The 25,869-nt window shown below is 34.2% G+C and overlaps 1 protein-coding gene across 2 annotated transcripts in view; it reads right to left on the reverse strand.

Moving 5' to 3' along the window:
- Positions 1-24,528, reverse strand: part of LOC126829393 (serine/threonine-protein kinase SIK3) — a 68,415-nt gene extending 43,887 nt beyond the window's left edge. For both annotated transcript variants that reach the window (XM_050559213.2, XM_050559214.1), the window contains exons 1-2: positions 24,385-24,528; positions 3,671-3,787 (exon numbers count right to left, since the gene is read on the reverse strand). In XM_050559213.2, the coding sequence (XP_050415170.1) occupies positions 3,671-3,787; positions 24,385-24,528 (261 nt within the window). The remainder of the gene's footprint in view (positions 1-3,670; positions 3,788-24,384) is intronic.
- Positions 24,529-25,869: the final 1,341 nt, after the last annotated feature.

A 25,869-nucleotide genomic window follows, 5' to 3' on the forward strand; every position in this document is an offset into this window, starting at 1 on the left:
CATGCGCATGTGTTAACCAATCGGTCACCCATCCACCCTGATTCAAATGGTTCAAGAATACATGTAGATAATGAACTAGAAGTATTAACGGAAATTGTTGAATTTCAATAGACTTCCTTGTTTCACTAATTTAAATGATGCACATCAATTTCATACAGATTGAAACAAGGGCCATAATGGTTATTGTTGAAATAAAATAAGACTGTTTGTCTCACTAATGTAAACAAATATCAAAAGATCAGATAATCATTGTAGTGTGAACGGATGGGAGGGGGGGGGGCGCGTAAACATACATGTATGATCACATTTACATGTGGGCGTATAAAAATGAATATACATGTACTGTTCAAAAAAAGTAGGGGATATTTGATTTTGGGGGCATAATACTAAAATATGCAAATGACTACGAAAAAAGTCACTATAGAACCTAACAGAAGAAACATTTCCAGTTACATGTGACGCCCAAACGCACCAATAGCTACCGCATGGAATGCAGGTGATGCTTGGGATCATCATGGGGGTCCAACCCAAGATTTGCACGACTCTGACTTTGAATGTTACAGTCATTGTGGCATTGAATTCCAGGGTGGAAACATCAGTTTAATTGTTTTAGTGACCAGAAAACAAATTTTGATATGCGTCGGCTTACCCAAAATGAAAGGTTACGTGCCCTTGGCATGCTACAGATCGGCACAACACAGGCGGTTGTGGCGCGGACGATGAATGTTTCTCAGTCTGTCATAAGCAGGCTATGGTCCAGATACCGTGATACACAATCTGTACAGGACAGACCACGCTCAGGTCGACCAAGGGCAACAACTCAAGCCCAGGATCGATTTATCCGTACCTTGGCCTTGAGAAATCGTGTCATCACAGCAAATCAGATCAGCGCTCGTCTTCAAACAGACACTGGTGTGAGAGTGAGTGGCCAGACGATTCGGAATCGACTGCATAGGGGTCACCTTCGCGCCCGACGTCCTCGCGTGATCCCTTGTTTGAGAGATCATCACATTCAGGCAAGACGTCGTTGGTGTAGGGATCGTCAACACTGGGATAATCGACGCTGGAGCAATGTGATGTTTTCAGATGAGTCAAGGTTCACTGTTGATTTTTTTTGACAGACGTAGGAGGGTGTGGCGTCGTCGAAACGAGCGCTTCCAAGACGTTAACGTCATCAGACATGATCGATTTGGGGGTGGTTCTGTTATGGTGTGGGGAGGCATCACTGTTGCTGGAAGAACGGCTTTACATGTTGTTGCATGGCGTGTTACAGGCCAGTACTACCGGGACAACATCTTGGCAGTCCATGTTGTGCCGTTCGCACGACGTCATGGCCGCCGTTTCATCTTCCAGGATGACAACGCAAGATGTCACAGGGCCAGGATCGTTACAGGTTACCTCCAACAACAGAACATCACCACATTACCTTGGCCAGCACTGAGTCCCGACCTCTCCCCCATCGAGCATGTCTGGGACATGCTTGGACAGAGGTTACGTCAACGTCAACAACGTCCTGCCAATGTCCAAGAACTTGCTGCTGCGTTGCAACAGGAATGGGACAATCTGGACCAAAATGACCTTAGACGTCTCATTAGGAGTATGCCACGTCGGATCAATGCTTGTTTGGCAAACAGAGGAGGATTTACCCGTTACTGACTTGGTTGTGATGCTGTGGTAACTTTGCTGTTTGACCCCGGGTATCATTTTACCCTTATAATGGTCAGTCTGTGCCTTACTTAGTCTAACGATCATTTGGAATAAATCGATGAATGTGAACTTCATTTCATTTTGTCATTTGTTTCTTCGTCAGTTTCATTAGGTGACTTTAATAACACTTAAAAATCAAATATCCCCTACTTTTTTTGAATAGTATATATTGAAAATTTCAGTCACATTACATTATTAACTTTGCTCAGAATAAAGTAATATGACTGAAATTTTCAAAATATTCATTTTTATATGTCCACATGAAACATCTGCTATTTTGTTAAATGTAGATATGAATGCCACCCTAGGAGACTGCCAAACAACTAAGAAATTGAGACTGTCTTTATCATCGTGCCAATCTACAAGCCTAAATAGTCTAGGAGACTGCCAATTGACTATGAAATTGAGACTTTCTTTATTATCGTGCCAATGTACAAGTCTAAATACATGTACATTGCATGGTAATAAACAAAGTCTCAATTTCTTAGTCCTTAAAATCAATTGGCAGTCTCCTCCACATGTATGGTGGCAGACATACATGTATCAACACTTAACAAAAATATAGCAGACATTGTCTAATCTACTCAATATAAAGAATTGTGGTGGTCAATTATGGGCATGTCATGTGAGTGATGTGACGCCAGAAAAAAGACCTGTAATAAGTCCATTGAGCTCTTACATGTACATAATGCATCTCTGATCAAAGTGTTAATATGGAAGTCTTTTGGTGAAAAATGCTCTTATAGTCATATGCCCAATGCCCTTGATTATTCTGTTATAACCAAGGTCATGCTTCATTTACCATGTTTTGTAGAGATTTCACTGCATGAATTGTTATCTACATGTACAATGTACCATACTTTTAGTTGTTAAAAATATAAATTATTCACAACTTTATACAAATTATCTCGTGCCTATCTTTCTCAGCATATCTCCTTTTGTTTTCTATTGTCACATGAACAAAAACAATATCATCAATATAATGATTTTTATAGAAAGTTACCATGAGTGGGTTATGTTATTTTATGAATACAGCAAAATAAGCAAACGATGTTAATTTTTGCTAAAAGCTTATGCATGTTAACTTTTTTTTAATTAATGTGAGACTACAATCAAGGGCAGACTAGCAAAACAGATGTTGGGCAATGAAATAAAACATGGTTTAATTTTACGAGGGAAATTTTGCCTGGACAGTGGCACTGCTACCTAATCTTATTTCAAATTCCAACTGTCAAGGTTCTTTTACATGCGGGGGGTTGGATGGACGAATGGTTAGCACGCGCGCGCTGTATCATACAGTCTGTCATTGAGTCAACTGGCGGGGTTTCGATTCCCCGGTTGTACGTGACAAGGAGAAGGGTCGCCTGTCCAACCTCGTGGGTTTTCTCCGTGTCCTCCGGTTTCCTCCCACTGCTAAAGACCCCTACACGCAAGCGAATGATTGAAATAAAATTGAACTATGTGTTAGTCCTGAAATGACCTAGTTTGTGTCGAGTGGACGTTAAACCCCATTTCTCTCTCTCTCTCTCTCTCTTTTACATGCACATCAAAGTGTACACATGACCTTGATTTCCTCTTCCTATCCAAATGACAAGATCTCACTTTGTGAGCTCCTCTCCATCCTACACCACTGACATGGCAAAACTGGACTTGAAAATCCCAAGGCACTTTCAAGTTCCACTTGGGGATTGAAACTGAGTCCTCACAGCCAGCACCACGGCTCCTATTTTAAGATTGTCAATACCAGAAACTGTGACACATATACTGTATTCAGAATACCGGTATATTGAAATGAATAATGAAAGATTTCTTTGAATAAATTTTCTAACTTCTTGAATTTATTTCCATTCAACATTTTGACTTTGTTGTTACGTCATCAGTAAGGAAATATGTATATAATGTAGATAAGATGGTGTACATCAGGGGTTTGACAGAATTGATAAACAATATAAATAAGTCTTACCTGGTATAGACGAATAATGTGTGGATGTTTTAATAATTTCATTATTTGTATTTCACGATAAATTTTCTTTAAATTATCTTCGTCTAATTGTGATTTATCTATAATCTTTATCGCTACCTGAAAATACACAAAAATAGATAATATATATACTGGTATGGTCTACAATCTTACAATGGGTGTATGGAGAGTCTTTGGTTAAGGGGAAGAAGAAGAGGAGTTAAACTGGTTCCAAATTTACACAGATAAAAACAACAAAAGTACCAATTTCTAATAAAAAGTCTTTTGTCTTTCCACATCACAAAATCGGACAACATACAACTCACGTTTCAGCTGGCTTACATGTACTACTTATGTCAGTGGTACATTACAACAGCCGAAATAATACTCAAACAGTTGAACAAAAACAGGCTTTAAAGTTGCATTAGGTAAGATTTAGATAAAGAGCTGTCTGTTCATTCAAATTACTTTATTCTTAGCAGGGTTATGTATGTTTGAAGGTTTGATAAGATATACATGTAGCGTAGACGGTTCATTATGGTTACATATTTTTTTATATATCAATGCAGGCCAGGAAATAACTGTATTAATTGTATCTGAAAAACTGTTACATGTACCTATAGGTACTAATGAACTTTGTGTAAGAACCTTAATTTTGAACCAGTTGCTGGACATCTATTAATAATATCAATAAAAATATAGAAAACACATATGTGTCAGACAAAATGACAGGTCCCAGAAAGATTGTGCTTGATTAAGTCTGAATTTGTGGTTGACAAGGTGGGAGTCAAAGATCTGCTTATCACACTTTTAAAACATATAAAATATATAAATATATTACATGTAGCAATGTTTATTATACAAGGATACTAACAGAAAAATGATTATTGTTTAAACTACATGTATATTTTCAGTGTGTGTTTTATTATACATGTAGATAATATTATAAGAAACATGTGTTTATAATTAAGGATATATTATGTAACAGTGATAGACTTTATATCAGAATCAGGTTAATAACATCCATGACTCAATCTAGTTAAACTGTTAATACGCATGCACCCTTTAAGACATTCAAACAATTCACAATGTATACACTCTTGTCTTCCACAAAATATGTTATGAAAATCTCTCCTGAATAGCTCAGGGTATTGTACATGTAATACTTTTTTCCACCAGATTGAAGTTTCACAAAATTTTACAGACAAGATAAACAAACAAGGTGATAAGGCAACCATAGATTCCCAACAAAATTGTTCATAAATTTTCTGGAGGTTGGATTGAAAAAATTGGGTTGGACACACCCTTTTCCCTTCTTATTGTCGGTGCAACTGCAGTGGTTGTGAAGCACCTGTACTACATGTAAGTGCAAATCGCATATTTTTGTTTTGGTATTTTTCAATCACTCCATGTATTCCCAGCACCCAATGGCAGATCATTAAATGCCGGCAATGTTACGTTGTACATGATTTAAATATATTTGTCGCCCACATTACAATGAATGGCTTTTCATTTGTTAAAGTTGTTCTGCCATATAAACATTTACAAACTCAGTAACAGACAGAAAAGAATTCAGTTCTTCTTCAAAAGCAAATCTAGGATAAAAACCATCTCTCTATCAGAGGCCATTGAAAACATTCCATCAAGAAATAACGGCAGTCAATACTGACATACCCAATAACGACAATGAAAGTGACAAGACAAGAAGTTGGAAACCAGAAATGCAGTTAATCAAAATATTATGATATATCCAAACAAATTTAACACAATTGATCAGCCATTTTTGATCAGTTCATTTTTGTAATTAATTAGCCCAAGTATCTGAAATTTGCCCATTGTCTTTAAGAACAAGCCATTGGTTCTTGCATCTGTCTGTCCTGGAACTTGGTATTAGTATGTCTACATGATATTCATTTCAGTCTACCCAGTTGTTCATGTGGTCTGGAAATAATGATATTAGTTGTAAAGGACATTTTGAATTTTGTGCTGTACATGTAAAAATATTAACCAATAACAGGAACCCGAGAGAGTGTCTGATAAAGCCTTAATTGTTTCTGTTATGTCTGTGACAGGAACCTTATTTCAAGGCTAGCAGTACCGAACATCAATATTTTTTTACTGAGAATACCAGAAGTTAAAATTGGCAAATATATTTCGCAAACTGAATAGCATTTAATAATATGTGTAGTGTGTAGCTGAAATGAAACTACTACATAACTACTGTGACCTATAAATGGCCATAGTACGCGTTCACTTGTACTGCGTTCAGTATGTTACTATTAAGTGACTAATAATTGCAAGACATTAGGTTGACAATAACAGCATATTATAAAACCCTACTAAAGCGTAATATTAGAAGTATCATGTTTCAAAGATACATGTAAAGCAAGCATTAAAATTCATACAATTGACAACTGGTTAAAACTATAATGGAATATTTCTGAGTACCACTTGATAGATCATTATAGATGGCTGGAAAGGACCCTGGTCTGTAATGTATGTTGTATAATCATACATGTACATGTACATGTATACACATCTGACAGAAGGGGATAGGGCTAGTGGAGGAGATTATCTATAGCTTGTCCTTCATGGTGTGGAGATTAGGGTTTTTTGCTTATAATAACACAAACTCTTTGATCTGAATAATTAAAAATAAAATTATTTATTTCTTTGAATTTGGCTTGTTTTGCAGAATGACAATCTGTCTTAGTTGAAATTTTGAACTTAAAGAATCTATAATATAGATCTATAATATAGATAAAGCCAGTATTAAGATATAACTAATTTGTGTTCTCCTTTCAATACAATAAGCCAAAATTCAAACTAAAATTAGCAAACAAGACGACTCTTGCTTAATATAATCATATATAAAGGTTGTCCAATCACTAATTGAGATACATGTATGTACGACACATTCCATCAACCTGATTCAATACTTTATCTTGACCTATATCAAAGAGCTTTACCTCCTCTAAGCATTTGTCTTACATTCAAAAGACACTTACATGTAGCAAACTTTTCTTTGGGTAGGATTAGCTGAAATGTGGATCGATTGATCCGCATTTTAGTACAAATAACCTTTAACATTCAAGACAGTACTTCAGGGGTTCTGTATCCTCTTGTACGTTTTTGTAGTGTCAATGGTTAGTTGACATGACAGTGTCGTAGTTAGGTTTAGGTACATGTATGTCGAATGACTCGTATGACAAGCCTACATTTAGTATGTTACTGATTACAGTGTATTAGCCTACTTGTCAGTTTGTGTTCAACATGAAATAAGACTATTAGTTGCCTGTGGCAGTGTTTTTCACAACAAGTCATCGACTCATATAAAAAAAACACAAGCAGGTAGCTGTGGCTTATTCCTTCTATCAGCAAAAACAGCCAACAGGGAAAATATGACTACATACCGTATTTACCAATAACATCATACTATCATACTGTAAAGCAAGACAATTGTGTGGGTATAAAATTGCTGGGTACAGATACATGAACATATAGGTTCAGATAAAAGACATGGTATATTCAGAAAAAGAGTTATTAGATTTCGATAGAGTTAGAAGGTTCAGATAAAAGGGTGATGGATTGAGATAAAGTGTTTAGATAATGGGATGATTGGTTCAGATAAATCACTGGTTCAGATAATGGGATGGTTGGTTCAGATAAATCCTTGGTTCAGATAATGGGATGATGGATTGGGGTAAAGGCACCCCACCATGAGTTCAGTTAAAAGGTACTATAGCCACAGATAAAGGAGATGATACATGTACATGTAGGTTCAGATAATGGGATGATGAGGGATTGGGATGAAGCATTCATACATGTACATGTATGAGTTTAAATAATGTAGTGTTCAATACTTCGGTTCAGATAAATTTCCTGGGTTCATAATATAAAGGGATAGGATGTTCAGATAAAGGGATGTATGGATAGGATAGGGGTATGGTATGTTCAAAGGATTGTTAATTCAGATAAAGGGATGTCGAGTTTGGAAATTTGAAGATGAGTTTATTAGACTGAATACAGTAATTTGGTTTTAGTATATTGTTGTTTACATGTAGTGGTAGACAATACAGATGCTACATGTAGTACGATTCCAGACAGATCTAATCTTAACAAAGCATTATACATAATATATGTCTACTTCATTACTTTCATATCATTAATTCTATAACACTGTGTAATATTTACTTCAATGCCATATTTCAAGAGAAAAAACTCATGAATTTTAATCTAGTTTGTTAATTTTTTCAAAAATTGAAAATCTTACAAACAAAGCCAACTGTTCTCAGAGAAAGACAAGTTTGATCAGTGTTGTTTATAAAATCACTGTGTATTATGTTGGTTTTTATACCAAAGTAATAAAGAATGGATTAATTTAAACATACATTATGCAAGAGCTAAATCTGTCTATTGCAGGTCTTTCTTTAGGCCTGAAATGTTATCTAAATTATTAATTAGACATTAATTAAAGATACATTATGGGAGATTCGGTAACGAGTTGGCAGTTCTCACTATAATAGTTAAAAACTAGATAATGTAAAAGCAATTTGGTGAAAATTTTATTCAAATTGATCCACTATGAACCGAAAACTAAGCGACTGAAATTCCCATAAGCCTCGGTCATCATTACGATAAACAGCATAGTTTCAATTATCCATTTAATTGTTTAATCGAGAAGGAAAGTTATGCAGTAAATCGGCTTACAATCCACTAAAGATCGCAGGCTAGCGATGCCATCTAGAGTTGATTATGGCCTGGATAGGTTAATTAATGTCTAATTAATAATTCAGATAACATTTCAGGCCTAAAGAAAGACCTGAAATAGGCAGATTTAGCTCTTGCATAATGTATGTTTAACCTATTCAGACCATAATCAACTCTAGATGGCATCGCTAGCCTGTGATCTTTCATGGATTATGAGCCGATTTACTGCATAACTTTCCTTCACAATTTAACGATTAAATGGATAATTAAGACTATGCTGTTTATCATACTGACTTTAGTAATGATGATCGAGGCTAGGCGGAAATTTCAATCACTTAGTTCTTGGTTCATAGTTGATCAGTTTGAATGAAATTTTTAGCAAATTGCCTTTACATTATCTAGTTTTTAACTATTATAGTGAGAACTGCCAACTCGTTATCAAACCTCCCATAATGTACATGTATCTTTAACCCAACTTTTTAACTGTAAATAATAAATGTTATATGAAGAACCTTAAATACAATTATACATGTATTATTGAGCCATGTCAGGTTAACAACAAAATTAAGTGTGGTATACAAAGACAATAGGATAAACAATACCTTGAGTATTATTACTTAGCAACATGCATCTATTCATATTATAATGGCCCATAAACGAGTTTCATTTCATACATGAAAAATCTTTCGATTCCCATATATGTAATAGTAATACAACCCCACATGTACCTGCTGAGACCAATCTCTCAATTTTGTTTATACTACCTGTTCAGACAAATCTCTCAATTTTTTTTATACTCAAATACATTTATATTTCAGTTTTGACAATTTAAACAAACAGGGGCTGGAGAACATACAAGATCAAATTATTGAAGATCGATTTAATGTCTCATCAACACAATGCTTGATTTCCAAACCTTCAAGTTCTTTTTGTGCATGGGGGAATTTTAGTTTATCATCCCATCCAAACACTTAAGCACATATTCCTTGTCAGCCCTTGCCGTGCTGAAAAATACTGAATACTGAATTTAAAATATTTTAAAAAATCGGTGCAAAAAACGGTGTCTAGTGCCACTCTAGAGTAATCACTCTGCTTTATACCTGCATTTTTTTGTTTGTATGCACAAATAGACAGCAACAACACGAAGGATGCCCTGTTACAACAATATTGTGGCTAGTTTTTATAACTTCAAAAGCCTGACTTTGCTCAGGAGTTAATACCAGGGGCATTTTCATTTTCACCAGACAAACACCCGTGGTTGTGTTTTGGTGCAGTCTGGATCACCCAGTCCCTAGGTAAATTTCACATAACAAATAAGTTAATGAGGGGATTGGGTGATAAAACTGTTACTAACAAAACAAAAGGAAATTTCTTTGACCTCATTTCGTGTTACTTCTGGTCCGAAGAAATTGATGATCGCCAAATGATAACGCTTCAGTTTTGTTTTGTAATTAATATTGCTGTAAAATGATCAATATAATTACTTTGGAAGCTGTATAACGGTCAAATAAAGTCTTGCTCGCAATAAAACACAGGAAGGGTTAGGAATATTGAGTATTGTGAAATGATAGCAGACGAAATGTCTATATATACATGTATACATTTCCATGTAGTCAAGGAGAAGTAAGAAATTTTATTTTAATCTCTTCAGGTGCCTGTGTTCTGTATCGTAGAAATATTGTCCAAAGAATGTGGCAATTTGCAGAATTTATCTCAACTGATAGATATTTAAATGTATTCAACAAAAACAAAGTAGAAACCTAATTTTATTTATTGTGTTTTAAAACCTTCAATTATTTAAACTACTTGATTTTAAAGGAGGTAAATCGCTAATATTTGGGACCTAGAAATTGACCCAAATGTACCACATCGCATATAATAATGTAATCTGATTGTATATAAACTGATTTACATTCAATTGTTTCTGTTTTGACTCTTAATTTCAAATCAGTTATGTCCAGCGAAATCCGGCATGAGTTTCAACCGACTGGCAATTTTTAGCGTCTGGTTATTCCAGTCTATTGTGCATGCTCTCCAGATAAGATATGGCGTCGCCGCTTGACATGAGTTGTAGAATATGTCTAGCCTCATTCTTCCTGGTCACTTGTTACAAATGAGGCTGAAACGCACTATGGTACACGATTCGTGTACCAATGGTAAAATGTTTATTTTGTCTTAAATATTGGACATCAGAAGCTTACCTTTTCCAGGTAAGATCACAACATCAATGTTGATGTGAATTGACAAATAATTTGTGTTTTCAACATGTTAGATTGTGGATGATATTGAGTTAGAGACTTAGCTCCTTTAAGGCATTTACACATAATTGTCTGGCAAAAGACAGGTAAATATGTGTAAGACAATAGTCCTGGTATATATATATATAGAAGATATGTATATCCAAACTGACCTCATTTATAAGTAATTCAGTATCAGTGTATTAAGTAGCTCGTATTTCTAATATTCATAGCTTTGTCAAAAGTACATAGGTCCTTACTTAATCTGGATCAAGGCTCTCGTTCCTGATGGAATTTGTCATTATGGAGTGATTTACAGTGATACTGATGTCAGGGTGAGACAAAAATTAAAGACTAATAAAAATAGCTACATAGGGGTATATTAGAGAATTTACATACCTGTAATGAAATCAAAGAAAACACTTAGAAATTAATTTATAAATGAAAACATTGTTAAGATTTTCTGAAACAAACTTGAAACTTTGTAGCAAACAAAATACAATGTATAGCAAAAATTTTTTAAGTTACATGTACAGGAAAGGCCTGGGTTGTACATGTACTACATGTATACATCTACCGTACTGTACTTGTACACTGTACCTGTACTGGTCCTCAGACATTCCACCATAACATTTTTGTCACTACATGTAAATGGGATCATTAATGTCATTTTTTAATACATGTAAGGAGGAGAAGAGAGAAGGAAAGACATAAATATTGTACCTTGTCAAGAAATATTACTGTTATTGTTGTATTATGGATTCTAATAGCCTTGAGTAAAATATGCCCCCTTTCATTTCATGTTTCTTACAAAATTTATTACTTTTTTTTAATAAGCTTTGACGATGTAATGGAGTACTTTATAGAACAAACAACCCTGGAATTTCTGTATAACGACATCCAGTAACAGATCTAGAAACTGTGAATGTGGGTCGGAGGGGGGGGGGGGCCAAATCTAGGGCACCATCCACAATCACACCCTACAATGAATGTCAACAAAATACTGACCATAACACTGAGTGCCCCCATAGGACATAGATCTTACTGCCCAGTGGCATAGCCATGATTCTTGTGAGGGGGCGATTTGGTGGGCATTTCCTGGCATTTAAGGTCATTCTTGGAGCAAATGAGACAGAATCTAGAGATCTGCCTGTCAATCCGGCCTGTTTTGTGAAAGTTGATAACATAATGGAATCAAGTGCCTACAGAATGAGAAAATTTCAGATACCGCCCACCTTAAATCCATGCCTGGCGACATCACACATGTATGGGGTACAGTAAACAAGTAGATTTTTAAAATGTTTTAATTCTACATGTATTCAACCTATAATCAATACACAAACTTTTATCTTCGACATCATGTATGATTTTAACAGTTTCCACACAATGTTTCTTTACTAAAATGTCATATTTTATGTTTCATGTTGTTTTTATTTTTCTTACATCACACTTGTATATTCAAAGAACTTATCATAATATTTTTATTACTTATATTATATACCTACATGATGTCTACTTACCTTTGGTAATATCTTTCAAAACAAACTACCCTTTAGAGATGGTACATGTATAACATCCATTAAAAAATGTATATTTGACTTTTTAGATATATCATTTGTACTTTTGCAATTTTATTGAAAGAGATAGACAGCGCTGTTAAGAAGCTTAGAAAGATGACTTCTACAATTTAAAAAGCAAATGTTATATTGAGATTATTTACAATATCAGGTCATACTCGTACATGTACAATTAAAGGACAATATTGGTGTCAGTCATTATCACATGTGATAAAACTCTTTAAATATGTTCCAAATATAATTTTAACACAGAGATCATTGCTACGATAGATCTGTAATAAAGGTTTCAACAATCAGAAGTGACTAATATTTGGCACCTATAAATTGACACAAATGGGTCGCAACACATATAATAATGTAATATGAATGTAGAATAAACTGATTTACATGTACATTCAATTGTTTCCGTTTTTACTCTATTTCAAATCAGTTATGTTCAGTGAAATATGCCAGAAATCTCAATCGAATGGCAATCTCTAGCAACTGGTTATTCCAGTCTACACCGGTAGTATTTAATGGGCATGCTCTCCAGATAAGAATATGGCGTCACCGTTTCACATGACTCGGGGAATATGTCTAGCCATGTGGCTCATTGGAGTGGATGCAATAGTGACAGCTCATGTAGTACATTGTACGTGTGCTTGTAGCTGCACTAGAAATGGCTTAGAATATACAATATTTTGCGCTTGTGCTGTCACAGGTTGCAGTCAGAAACACGACTAATGTATTAAATTGGACATTACCTATTTTTGTGGAAGTTATGTTCCTGATTTGCGGGTAGAATTTGTTTTTTTAAATGTTCAACAATCAGCTTGTGTCTCCATTTTCAGGACCGACCCATGTGGCCCCTGAGCCCCTGATAGGGCTGTATTTGATGTTATCCTACATTTGTATCACTCATAAGCTCCTATGTCCAGAAATATATAGTTTGTCTCTATATTTAGTTTGGTTCGGTGAAATAATCGCCCCCAACCGCCACTAACGAGTTAAAGGGTCATATTGTCTGGCATGTTTAATTTTACTATCATCTAATCACTCCATAACATAATACATGATTTCAGTGTATTCCTGACCCCAGAAACATACAGTTAGACACCAAAATTATCATCCTAGAATAAATACTATTAGAGCTATAGGGGATTATTTGATGTGGCGGACGTCTTGGACGCCATCTTGAATTTCTCAAAACGCTCAAGGGTGACCGAGGTTCACCCGGCAGATTTCGAACGAGGACACCCTAGGCTACTAAAATCAATCATAAAAAAAACTTTGTATACAATTTCCAGGTTCAGCCATAGGTCTGCCGGACTAGTAAGATCACAACATCAATGTTGATTTAAATTAACAAATATTTTGTGTTTTGTTTTCAATGTTGAAGACTGTGGATGATATTGAGTTAGAGATATATACATGTGGCTACTTTAATGCACTAGTTGTGATCTACAGTGTAGTTCATGGAACTTTAATATTTACATAGTGATTTTTTTTTTTGTTATATTATTGTGACAAAATATCTGATAAACTAGTGTTATATATAATTGTATAAGATGTTGTTTATAAGATGTCTAGGTTACCATCTTTATAATATAAATGTGAGAATCCCCCAAGGCTAGTTTCTACATGCATCACATTACTAGGTACATGTAGAGTTAGACCAGTCATCTCGTTGATAATTTGATGACATATATATAGCTGAAGTATTACTTCACAAGTCTTAACTTACTGGAACTAGGCTTTATAAAATTATACACGTATTATTATTGCCTTATTGATAAAATGAATATAATATGGGACTGCTGATCAACTCCTGCTTTAAGCACAATCCTCACTAAGGGAAATATTGTATGGCAAAATAAAAAAAAACTTTGTCTATAGGGTTTCTTGGCCACAAAAAATAGATTTGGTTGGACAGGAGATTCCTTTCTTTTTATTTGATGGGGTCTGTGAGTTAAGATTCATATAGGAAAGAACTTTTACATAAAACAAATCTACGACAAGACACAATATGCAGATATCACAAACAAACGTACAAATCAGATTAAAGTACATGTAGCTAAATCTCTAACTCAAAATCATCCAAAGTCTTCGACACTGAAAACACGAATTATTTGTCAAATCAACATTGCTGTTGTGATCTTATAGGGAAAAGATAGGCTACTGATATCCAATATTCAAGACTAAATAAACATTTTACCATTGGTACAGTAATTGCGTACCATAATGCGTTTCATCGCCATTTGTAACAAGGGACTTGAAGAACGAGGCTAGACATACTGTATTCCACAAGTCATGTCAAACGGTGAAGCCATATTCTTATCTGTAGAGCATGCGCAAAAAGAACTATTGGTGTAGACCGGCAAAACCAGCCACTAGGAATTGCCTTTTGATTGAAACTTCAGGCGTATTTCGCCGAACATACTGTAACTGATTAGAAATTACAGTAAAAACTGAAACCATTGCATGTAAATCAATTTATATATATTCATATTACATTATTATATGCATTGCAACCCATTTGTGTCAATTTCTAGGTCACAAATATTAGCGATTTAGCTCCTTTAAGTGAAGGCTTGCCTGCGATATTTGTTGGATTACAGCCCGATTTGCTGCAAAACTTTCCTTCGTGATTAACGATTAAATGGATAATAAAGACTATTAGTTTTGTCTTATCGTCTTCAGTAATGATGATCGAGGCTAAGCGGAACTTTCATCCGCTTGGTTCTCGGTTCATAGTGGATCAATTTGGCTGAAATTTTCAGCAAGTTGCCTTTACATTATGTAGTTTTTAACTATTATAGTGAGAACTGACAATTCGTTATCTAATCTCCCATAATGTATCTTTAATAAATGTCTAAATAATTGTTTAGATAACATTTCAGGCCAAAAGAAAGACCTGCAATACACAGATTTAGCTCTTGCATAATGTATGCATAAAGAAAGACCTGCAATACACAGATTTAGCTCTTGCATAATGTATGCATAAAGAAAGACCTGCAATACACAGATTTAGCTCTATAAACATACATTATGCAAGAGCTAAATCTGTCTATTGCAGGTCTTTCTTTAGGCCTGAAATGTTATCTAAATTATTAAAGATACATTATGGGAGATTTTTATAAGGAATTAGCCATTCTTGCTATAACAGTTCAAAAATAGATGATGAAAGAAGAATATATTGAAAATTTCAGTCAAATTACTTTATTCTGAACATAGTTATCACCAGTGTAATTTTTGACTAGAAATGGGATTGAATTCCATCTTCACCGATTCTTAGTATGGCCGATCGTTTGATTGACAGGCGTTAACTTCACCTACATAATCTCTACTGTCTTTTGTCTGCTGTCATCATATCCGAATTTGTGTTTTACCTTTTTGGATTTTTATAACAATTAGACAAAATTAGTGAGAGGGTAAATTTTCATTCTTACTTGTATTTTGGGCATGCATTAAATCAATTGAATGTAGGAAATAATATTATAATACAATTATGATAAATCTATAGGTTAGGTATACACCAGTGGTGGCGTGCCTATTGGAGAAATAAAAATATTTTTATTGATATTATTAAGACAGAAGACCTGTCCGTCTGTATTAGTCATCACACGGTCTCAAGGAATTGTATAATTTGTCATTATCTGTGTTTAGTTTATTGCACTTTAAATAGTTTAGATGTCATTTGTTAAAGGCTCAATACCACTCTTGTTGTAACTGTATAATATGTCCTAATCTTTATTCTGGTCAACAAATTGTACTATTTTACAATATTCCAATTAATTGATGATACAAATTTCATCTTAACACACCTAATTTAAAAAATTGGAAAAATTCAACTAAATGATTTGAAAAGCCCGACGTAAAGCTTTTCAGATGTGACTTGGATTTAAAAATATTTTTGAACCCTTTGGACAAGTAAAGTAGGATTCCGGTTTAATGGATAATTTACACAACAGGTAGGACACTAACACATCTAGTACTTAGAATAAGGCTATTTTTTTATTTTCTAGAGCTGTCAAGCCAGCAAGAGTGTTATTGTCCCTTTAAGGCATCAATCAACAGAGGCCTTGCTTCATACACTCTATCATTTAGCCTCGATCTGCTCACGACGCCATTTAAAATTAAATCAGTCAACGAAATCCCGTTTAAATCCAAGCTGAATCCAAGCCATCCGTGGGCCTACAGAGTTGATTTTGTGCTTGTTGTGTAAATAAAGATCTAATTTATAATTTCTATGACATTTGAAGCCTAAATAAAGACTTGCAATAATCAGATTTAGCTCTTGCATAATGTATGTTTAATTAGACATTAATTAACCTATCCAGACCATAATTAACTCTAGATGGCATCGTTAGCCTGCGATCTTTAGTGGATTGTGAGCCGATTTACTGCATAACTTTCCTTCACGATTTAACGATTAAATGGATAATCGAGACTATGCTGTTTATCGTACTGACTTTAGTAATGATGATCAAAGCTAGGCGGAAATTCAATCGCTTTGTTCTCGGTTCATAGTAAAATCAATTTAAATGAAATTTTCAGCAAATTGCCTTTACATTATCTAGTTTTTAACTATTATAGTGAGAACTGCCAACTCATTATCGAATCTCCCATAATGTATCTTTAAGTGTTCAATAGAATTGAGGTGTATTGACTACAAAGTTAGGGCATATGTTTCATTTACCAGAGGAAAAAACAAAGTTATCGTGTCGCAAAGCATCAACCAATCAAATTGCTTATCTCTGCTTACCCTAAGAAGAAAATGCGTATCTTCGAACTTCAGATGGATGGACACACAGACAAACCAATTTTAATAGTCCCCTGATTTCTTCTAAAAGCGGGAACCAATTATCATTTACATGTAGACATTCATTCATATGACAGATGTAATGGATTGGAAAACCTTGAATTTTTAACAGTAAGCTGGATAATATTGGGACCACTGGCTGCAGCTCAGTCAGTCCCCCAGCCTTACTTTAATCTGGTCTGGCAAAAGGGACTATAAAAGTACAGTCAACAGAGACAACAATAGTCATGCAGTGTGCACTATATAATCCTTGTGCGCAGTGGTGGGATTTGTGTCCATATCTGGTCGAAATTATACAGTTGTTTGATTTTGTATTATTGACAGAAGGCAAGTCTCTATTGCAAGTTGCTGCTACGTGTAAATAAAATAGTCTCTATTTACTGCCTTGAATTCGCATGTCATTTCAATATATTATTAAGTTGAGATGTAAGCCATTATGGATAATGCCACCAAAGATTTGTTTTATGCTTACTCAGTCAAATCTATGAAAATAAAAGTGAAAAAACAACCAAATTGGTACAGTTCCAAGGTATTTGCATAGACTGGAGGCTAGTCTAGCAATAAAAAGTCATAAACTGTGTGAGAATTTTTTAAAATATGAAACAGAAAAATAAAATCCTGAATCTCAAAAAATAAACTCTGTGTATTTTTATGAGCCAGTGAAAACAATGAATAAAAAGGGTCTGTATTTTATGAGCCAGTGAAAACATAATGTGGTCTTTACCCAGACAGTTGTATCTAAAATGTGAATGCCTACAACTATATGACCTGAGTATAAAAGTGTGTGATTTGTGTTTGTTTACATTACATCATGATCAACCTGTTTGAAGCACGATTTCTGTCCACCTACACGTTTGACTAGACACATGAAAACTCTAAATAATGCGTTTTTCAAATCTATAAGACTATCATTAAACATGTAGGTTCTATCATTCTGTCAAGATTGTTTACCTGAATGTCCTAACACAACACCACCCTGACCAACATTTCTCACAAGATATGTCAATTAGAATGGCAAAGGAACACTAAAGATTATGTGGGAACATGTACAGAACATGTATTGTTGTATGTCAAACATATTTGTTTTTCCGTCATGTTGTATAGGTTACAATCTGTCTGATTTACTGTGATTATACAGAAAGAAACATGTCGAGGTCCAGAGTAAACCTCGACATGTTTCTTTTTGTATAATAATTAACTCATAAGGTACCAATTTCCCTTGTTCGTCCTGATTTTCAACAGAGTTACTGTCCCTGAAAACAAAATACTAAGCTCAATGTACAGGTCAAAGTTATTTGGACTGTTTTTGATAAATTGTTGATACATGTACAATGTACATGTACATGTATACTGTACATGTACTTAGATTGCGAAGCAAACAAGTCTACCACAATCTGCAGTTGCTTAAAACTAACAACTGTGGTTCTTTTTTGCCCTGGGGTCTCATTCAAATAAACTTTAGACAAAAATAATTTATAATTACAACCTTTTCATTGGTCAAGAGTTTAAAAATTTGTACTATGATACTCAACCAATGAAATGACTGCCTCCTTAAAATATCTTAGATAAAGTTTTTGAGAATTGGGCTCCTGGACATACATGTATTTTAATTATTTGTATTTTAATTGTAAGATATTTATATCAGGGGTTCAAGCTTTAGGTTATAAATATTGATAAGTATAAACAATATAGATTCTACAGTTACAATAACCATTACACGATCACCTGTGATAGTACTGCGCAGTGTAGTAAAATCGCTGGTTGGTATATTTCATTGCCAAGATACATGAACATCTACATGTACCTATGCCTTTATTATAATACATGTAATTTGAATCATTACTTTAAAAAAAATACCCCTTACTGATGTTCCTAATTAAATTCAGAAAGGAATGAAATATTTAATGAGTTTTGAACTACAGCACTGTTAATGATGTTGTGGCAATGGTTCAGAATCTCCAAATCCTCAAGCATGAAATTATGGAAAAATAATGCACAATAATGCAATTCAGGTAAAGGTAAATCAAGCTACTAGTGAACTTAAGTTCAGGTAAATCAAGTTAACAGTTCACTTTAAGTTGAGGTAAATCAAGTTAATAATGCAATTTAATTTGAGGTACAATCAAGTACATTATTTGAAAATTACATGTTAATGTATAATGTTCTACATGAAAGTAATTATGAAACCTAATTTCGAGAAGAAATAAAATGGAATCAGATCACCGATAATGTATCTAATCATTGCAAATGAGTTTTTCAACAATAATACATGTAGTTAAACTCACTAACCTGTATTTTTTTTTTAAATAACGACAGACAGTATTAAATCATTAATACACTATGGGCTATTAATTACATGTACATGTAGCATGTTTTTATTAAAGCATTAATTATCAAAAAGGTAATCTGTAAATTCTTTATTTAAAGAATCCCTCTACCGCACCCAAATTTGATCAAACTATACATTTACTATTAACCTGATCATCATTCAATCTCAGATTTTCTGTCAACCACAGTTTTAACGCCAGCACTACGTTCTTTCCTAGATGTAGTGCAGTTCAAAATCCAGAATGAAGAAAAATTTGCATTATAATATAGTTCAAAATCTAGAATAAAGAAAAGTTGGAATTAAAGTTGGAGTTTGAAATTATTTTCATTCAAAGCATGTACTCATAACATCTAGCTCTAACTCACACATAGCTTTCCATCAAAAATGTTTGAAACATTGGTGAAATTTGGTGCTTTTCTTCAAATCCAATAAAGATCGGTAAAATTTGCCATTTTATGTTCTTGTTCCGCTGAAGTAAAGAAAGATGGTAGAAGCAATTTTTGGACATCTATGATCGTATTGATCCAATCTATTTCTCCATTGGAATAAAATATCATAATGTTAAACGAATAATAAATATGGTCAATTTTGGTGTTTTGGTTTTATTGAATTAAAGATTGGTCAATTTTGGTGTTTTTTGTTCTATTGAATTAAAGATTGGTCAATTTTGGTGTTTTTTGTTCTATTGAAGTAAAGATTGGTCAATTTGATGTTTTCTGTTATAAAAAATAAACAGATACATGTACATGTATATTCAAACCTACATGTAGAGTATTACAATGTAAATCACTTACATCTATGCAAGAGTCTTTTTACATTTGTTTATATTTATAAAGTTACATTTACAAATGTACATACACTGTACATGTGCTTGTACTATATGTCTCTTAGAAACGATTGGAAATTAAGAAATTAAAAAATTTGTGGATTTTATTGCTAATTGTCTTTTATCTTTGAATATGTGAACTAGATTATAGCATTATTACATGTACATCAAATATAGAGTACATATATATACATGTATGTAGATCTATCACGTGTAGTGCTTAAAAACAAAAGAGGGATGATCTTGACCAGCTTCAACTTCAAATGTACATGTAGCTTCATGAAATTGAGTTTTGTCTATATACATGTAAAGGTGTGGAAACCTTCCTGGTATTACTGTAATACCAGGAAGAATTGGAACAATCTTACCTCACTATAAACTTTGAATGAATACACTATTTAACATGTGATAATTGTTAATCAAATTAGGATATAATTACATTGAGTACCGGTATCAATAATCAGATCATATACTTAAAAACTTTCTATAAATTAGATAATAAATCTTATGCCCACAAACTTCCTGTCCGATTATACTGAACACAAACATACATTAATTCCTAAAACATGAATAGATGGCTCTGTATTTTGTGATGTGATGTCATAAATAAAACTTGTGACGATGAGCCAAGACAATACTATTTTTTCTCTCCTTGTCTATACTGTAGTTTCAACAGTTTATATTAAAAGCTATATGAACATGTTACATGTATGTACATTTAAATGTACCTGACTTATTCGATTTTTATAAGACGCATCCCCTCACATCTCAGGGTATATATTATTCCAATGAAGCCAATAAATATTGAGTAAAAAAAGGTACAGAGTGAGAGAGAAAAGGTACATGACATACATGTACATGTAAATAAAAAAAAAAAATTCTTAACTCTTTCGAAAAAAAATGTTCTTCATCCTTCGACTATGACAACGGATTATTATTTTCCTCACATGGATAAGGGGCGTAGTGGCTATGAGGGAGGACACTGTCATCACTTTATAAAAAAAGTATAGTATTTCATCTATGAATGAGGAAGGTTATTTTTTTACTTTGGTGTGAGGAAGCATATTATATGAATTAGTTGTGTGGTGAGGAAGAAAAGTGCAGGTCAAAGGGACCGGGATGTGAGGAAGAATAGAAGGCATAACAAGGGAAAAAAGGTACATTGTGGAATGATATACATGTACATCCCTGGCACATCTTTGACAAGATTCAATACTAAATGTACATGTATATAGAATGGGGTAAATATCTACTAGTAATATTTGGATTTTGTTTTCTTAAATGTAAATGTTCAATAATCAATTTCAGTATATTTTCATGTGAATTAAGCTGTAACAATTTACATACATGTACATACATGTACCAGTGACTTTAAATCCATGAAACTTAAATTCCTGATACAATGTACAGGTAAGAGCACAGGCACTTTAATTTTCAATGTGACTGGGGGGGGGGGGGGGGGGAGGGGGGAGCCCATCCATGTTTGGTTACACAGGAATGCTCAAACATCTCTAGCTTCCTTTCCTCTTTGACCATCATACTGAACATAAGAGAAGTTTTGAAGCCATTACTATGACTTTTTATTAATTATATTGTATATACAATCCACTTGTAAAAACAGGAAACAATGTCACTATCTTTTATCAAGTTTCTGCCATATCTCAGCTATGTTTCACTCTCACTTGTGTCTATGCTGTTTTTTTTAAAACTTCAGTAAAGTTCTGATGCAATACTACACCTACCGTACATATACAGTGCACTTCATATCTAACCCATTTTTCTGAAAACTTTATGATCAGATTTACTGCAACTTTTAGGTTTTTTCCATCTAACCAAAATATTAAACAAATCCTACCACCGACAAGGTGGCCCGGTACAAGATACTATAGCCCTGTATGGTGCGGTCAATCTGTTTTTTATTTCAATTATACTGTGATTTCGACCATAAAACTAGTCAATATGAAACTTGGGGGTGAGGATTTGACGGCAGTCTGAGGGTCTATCTGTGCCAGTCGCCGTCTTTGTTTGTCACCTGCATCCGTGCAAGAGCAGCGCTAGTTTTGATGGCTCACTCATGTGGCACCAGTTTTGATAGTTCGTCAAGATGGCCGCTGGTATTTGGTTGGGCTTGTATTTGTTATTTAGCCCCACATCATTCCTGCTACGAAATTAGGCATGTCCCGAAACAGCAGGCATATAGCTAAATCTCCAACAATATGTACATGTTAAACATGCTGCTAAGAGTAGATAAGAAGCTCAATTTAACAATAAGTAATGACACATTTGTATTTCCTGTATAATGTCAGATCAGAAATACCTGATCTCATCTGAGCAAAGAAATTACACTTGATGCATTATCACCCTCCCCTTCTCCCAGCTTCTTATTTAATAATCATTTAAATGATTAGATATCCTTGATTTCAGTTTTTAAAAAAATTAAACTGATAATTTAATAAAATATTGATTAGTTTTATGAATTGCTTATATGTCTACATTTTAAATTTTACTTCCAAAAATCAAGCTAATTATGAGGTCCAATTATGTGGTACATGTACATGTATTCGCTGTTTCCATTGTCAACACCTTAACTACGGTATAAGTCAAAAATGAAACTAAAATAAGCCAAAAAACATGCTTAATATTTTGAAACGATCTTGTCTCATCAATAATTTACATGTAAATATACATCAGAACAACCGACCACAACCCCTTAATTTAACCTAGCACCTATTTTGGGAGACGACATGATCAGATTTCATTAGAAGATCATGAAGCGAATGGGAGCCACTACCCTAAATGATGTTTCTTCTTTATATTTTAGCACTTATTTCAACACTTACTATTGAAAAGTTCTTTTAAACTTATTAGACCTTTAAAGGATATAGTCACTAATGGTTAGGGTGTCAGGGTTCTTGGTCCAGCAATTTTGATAATCTTGTCAATTCTTTTGTTGATCCCCCACTAAATCTATTTGACTGACAGTGACTTTAGATATATAAACTAACTTACAGACTAAAATGATTATCTTGTTGAGTAACATAGAAGTGTTTCATACATGTACATTATACATGTGTAATAGTCAGTTCACACCCTTGTCAACTTGTCTACAATTTTGTTTAAAATGACAGTTTGATTTGAGTAAAAAATAAAATTGTCAATTTCATTGGATTTTACATGCTGATTTTTTGCGTGGGACAACAATTTATCTTTGTTGAATATTTTATGTCTATAGATAAAGCCAGTGTTAAGATACTGTATAAATGATTTTGTGTACCACTGTCAACACAATAAGCTCAAAATAAAACTAACATTCGTTTCCACACAAATATTTTAATCGTTTCGAGTTTGCCTCATTAATAATCGAAATAACACACCAAAGTAAGAACAACTTAATTCAATATTTCATTTTTACCTAGATCAGAAAGGTTTTGTTGTGTTACATAAGCTTGTATGTTAAACTTTGAGTTATACTAAATAATTATGACAAGGTTAAAGTAAACATAAAGTTCAACAAAACTAATAATGCTATTTGAACAACCATTGCACAGACTTTGGAAGTTACTCTGTATTCATGATTTAAATTATTTTCATTTTTATTATTAACCCAAAGCCAAATTCCAGGTAAATTAAAATATGGACACAAAAGTTTAAGTGTAAGTTCATTTTTTTTTATTAATGAAATATCATTTGTAGATAAGTAAACCAATTAACCTGTTAGTGGTCGTCATTTGTATTCTAGTGATCATATTGGCATATAACTGTGTAATATAGGTAAACTGTACATGTAGATACAAGGATAAAGAATAAGTCGTATGACTTATGGTGATATGATACAGTAGAATTTGTAACTGAGTAACTATTACTAAACAAACCATCGACACATCGTTTATTTAGCATTACTCAAAACCGCAGTCACTCACACTTCTTGATTTACGATTGTATGTATTATACACCGGAAATTCCGAGCTTGTTCTCGCTTCCTACTGTCGAAAAGTTCCGCTAAAAGTGTCCAATGACATTCCATGACACTCTTATTAAAAGTTAAATAGATAACATCTCATAGAATTTTAATAGTACAGTGATTTTATTGAAAAGAAGCGTTACCGTTACATATAACGGTATATCTACCACACATAGTACTAAGTATACAATGTATAAAGTAGACAACAATATAAGCATGAAGTAGTAACTGGCAGGTGCCCGCTTTAATCACTGATAAATTAGCTTAAACGCTTACCTTTGTTTTTGTAACGATGTGTGTGGCTAATTTGACTACGGCAAAATTCCCTTTTCCAATTGTTCGCTCCATTTCATAATATCCAACTCTTACTGGGCCGCTAGCACCCGAGACGGTTTTCACTCCCGTCTTCGCGGCAGCCATTTTGTTTAACCTCTCAGATTACGCATGCAGCATAGCCTCGATCTCATGTCTCATGTCAAGATGTATCTAGGTCAAAGTTTGTTGACCTCATTGTGGCGCTGTTATCCCGCTTGATTGATAGCCGACTGTCATCGCTCATGACACAACCATGATCAAAGGAAAGACTCGTAACACAAATTTCTTTCGTAAAGGTGAAATGGATATTAGTAAAGAAAATGCACATTTTTAAAAACTAATGTCAAACAATGTCCCAAAACACAAATAAAATAAAATAATCTACCTTTGTATTTTGTCAGTGAACCTAAAATTTATAAAGTTTATTTGGGCGCAGCAGGTCCATGTTCTTGAGGGGTTGCAAGTATCCCGCATACGGAACTTGGTTGGCTATTAACCATGCAATCCTATGCGAAGATACAAGATAAGACTGACACCCCAATACCAACCCCTGTCTGTTATGCAGCAAAGTCCTGGGGCGGCAGTGTAGTCTTCTTTTTTTTTGGGGGGGGGGGGGTCCGAGTGGTCTGGATATCCTCGAACCAACCGGTTCCCTTGGGCCCCCATTGCCTTTGTAGAATTAGAAAATGAAACTTGCTATTTTTATTCTCGGATTTTGACCATTATATTTTTCAGTGGATGCGAATGAGAATTTTGTTCATTTTGGAAAAAAAAAAGAAAAGATATGTCATGTTTTTCCCATCGGGTCACGTCCGACGGTTCGGGGGCGAGTCCTCGCCTGACAATATCGAAAATTAAAATATTGTGTATTGATGCTGCAGAAAGCCACACTAAATGTCAAGATCGTGATTTGTAATTTTTACAGTTATTATTATTTATTTTTTGTCGTGTTTTATAAATTTTTTTAATGATTATCATTTCGAAGAGCATTGGTTCAATAGGTACTACTTGGTGCTAATATGACTGGAAACGTCGTGCATTCATTTATTTCATTGTGTAATTTAGATTTCAATGAATTTCAAAATAGTTTCATTCTGGAATTTGCCATGGTCTGCTTTTTTTAAAAGTAGCTCAGACTCTAACTCGATATCATCCAAAGTCTTCAACATTGAAAACACGAATTATTTGTCAATTTAAATCAACATTGATGTTGTGATCTCATCGAGAAAAGAAGGGCTTCTGATATCCAATATTTAAGACAAAATAAACATTTTGCCATTGGTGCTCCGCGCCAATCGTAACCCGGGGCTAGATATATTCCACAAGTCAACTGGCGGGGTTTCGATTCCCCGGTTGTACGTGACAAGGAGTAGGGTCGCCTGTCCAACCTCGTGGGTTTTCTCCGGGTCCTCCGGTTTCCTCCCACTGCTAAAGACCCCTACGCGC

The sequence above is a fragment of the Patella vulgata genome, chromosome 8 (assembly GCF_932274485.2).
Source record: "Patella vulgata chromosome 8, xgPatVulg1.2, whole genome shotgun sequence".
Lineage (NCBI taxonomy): Eukaryota > Metazoa > Mollusca > Gastropoda > Patellidae > Patella > Patella vulgata.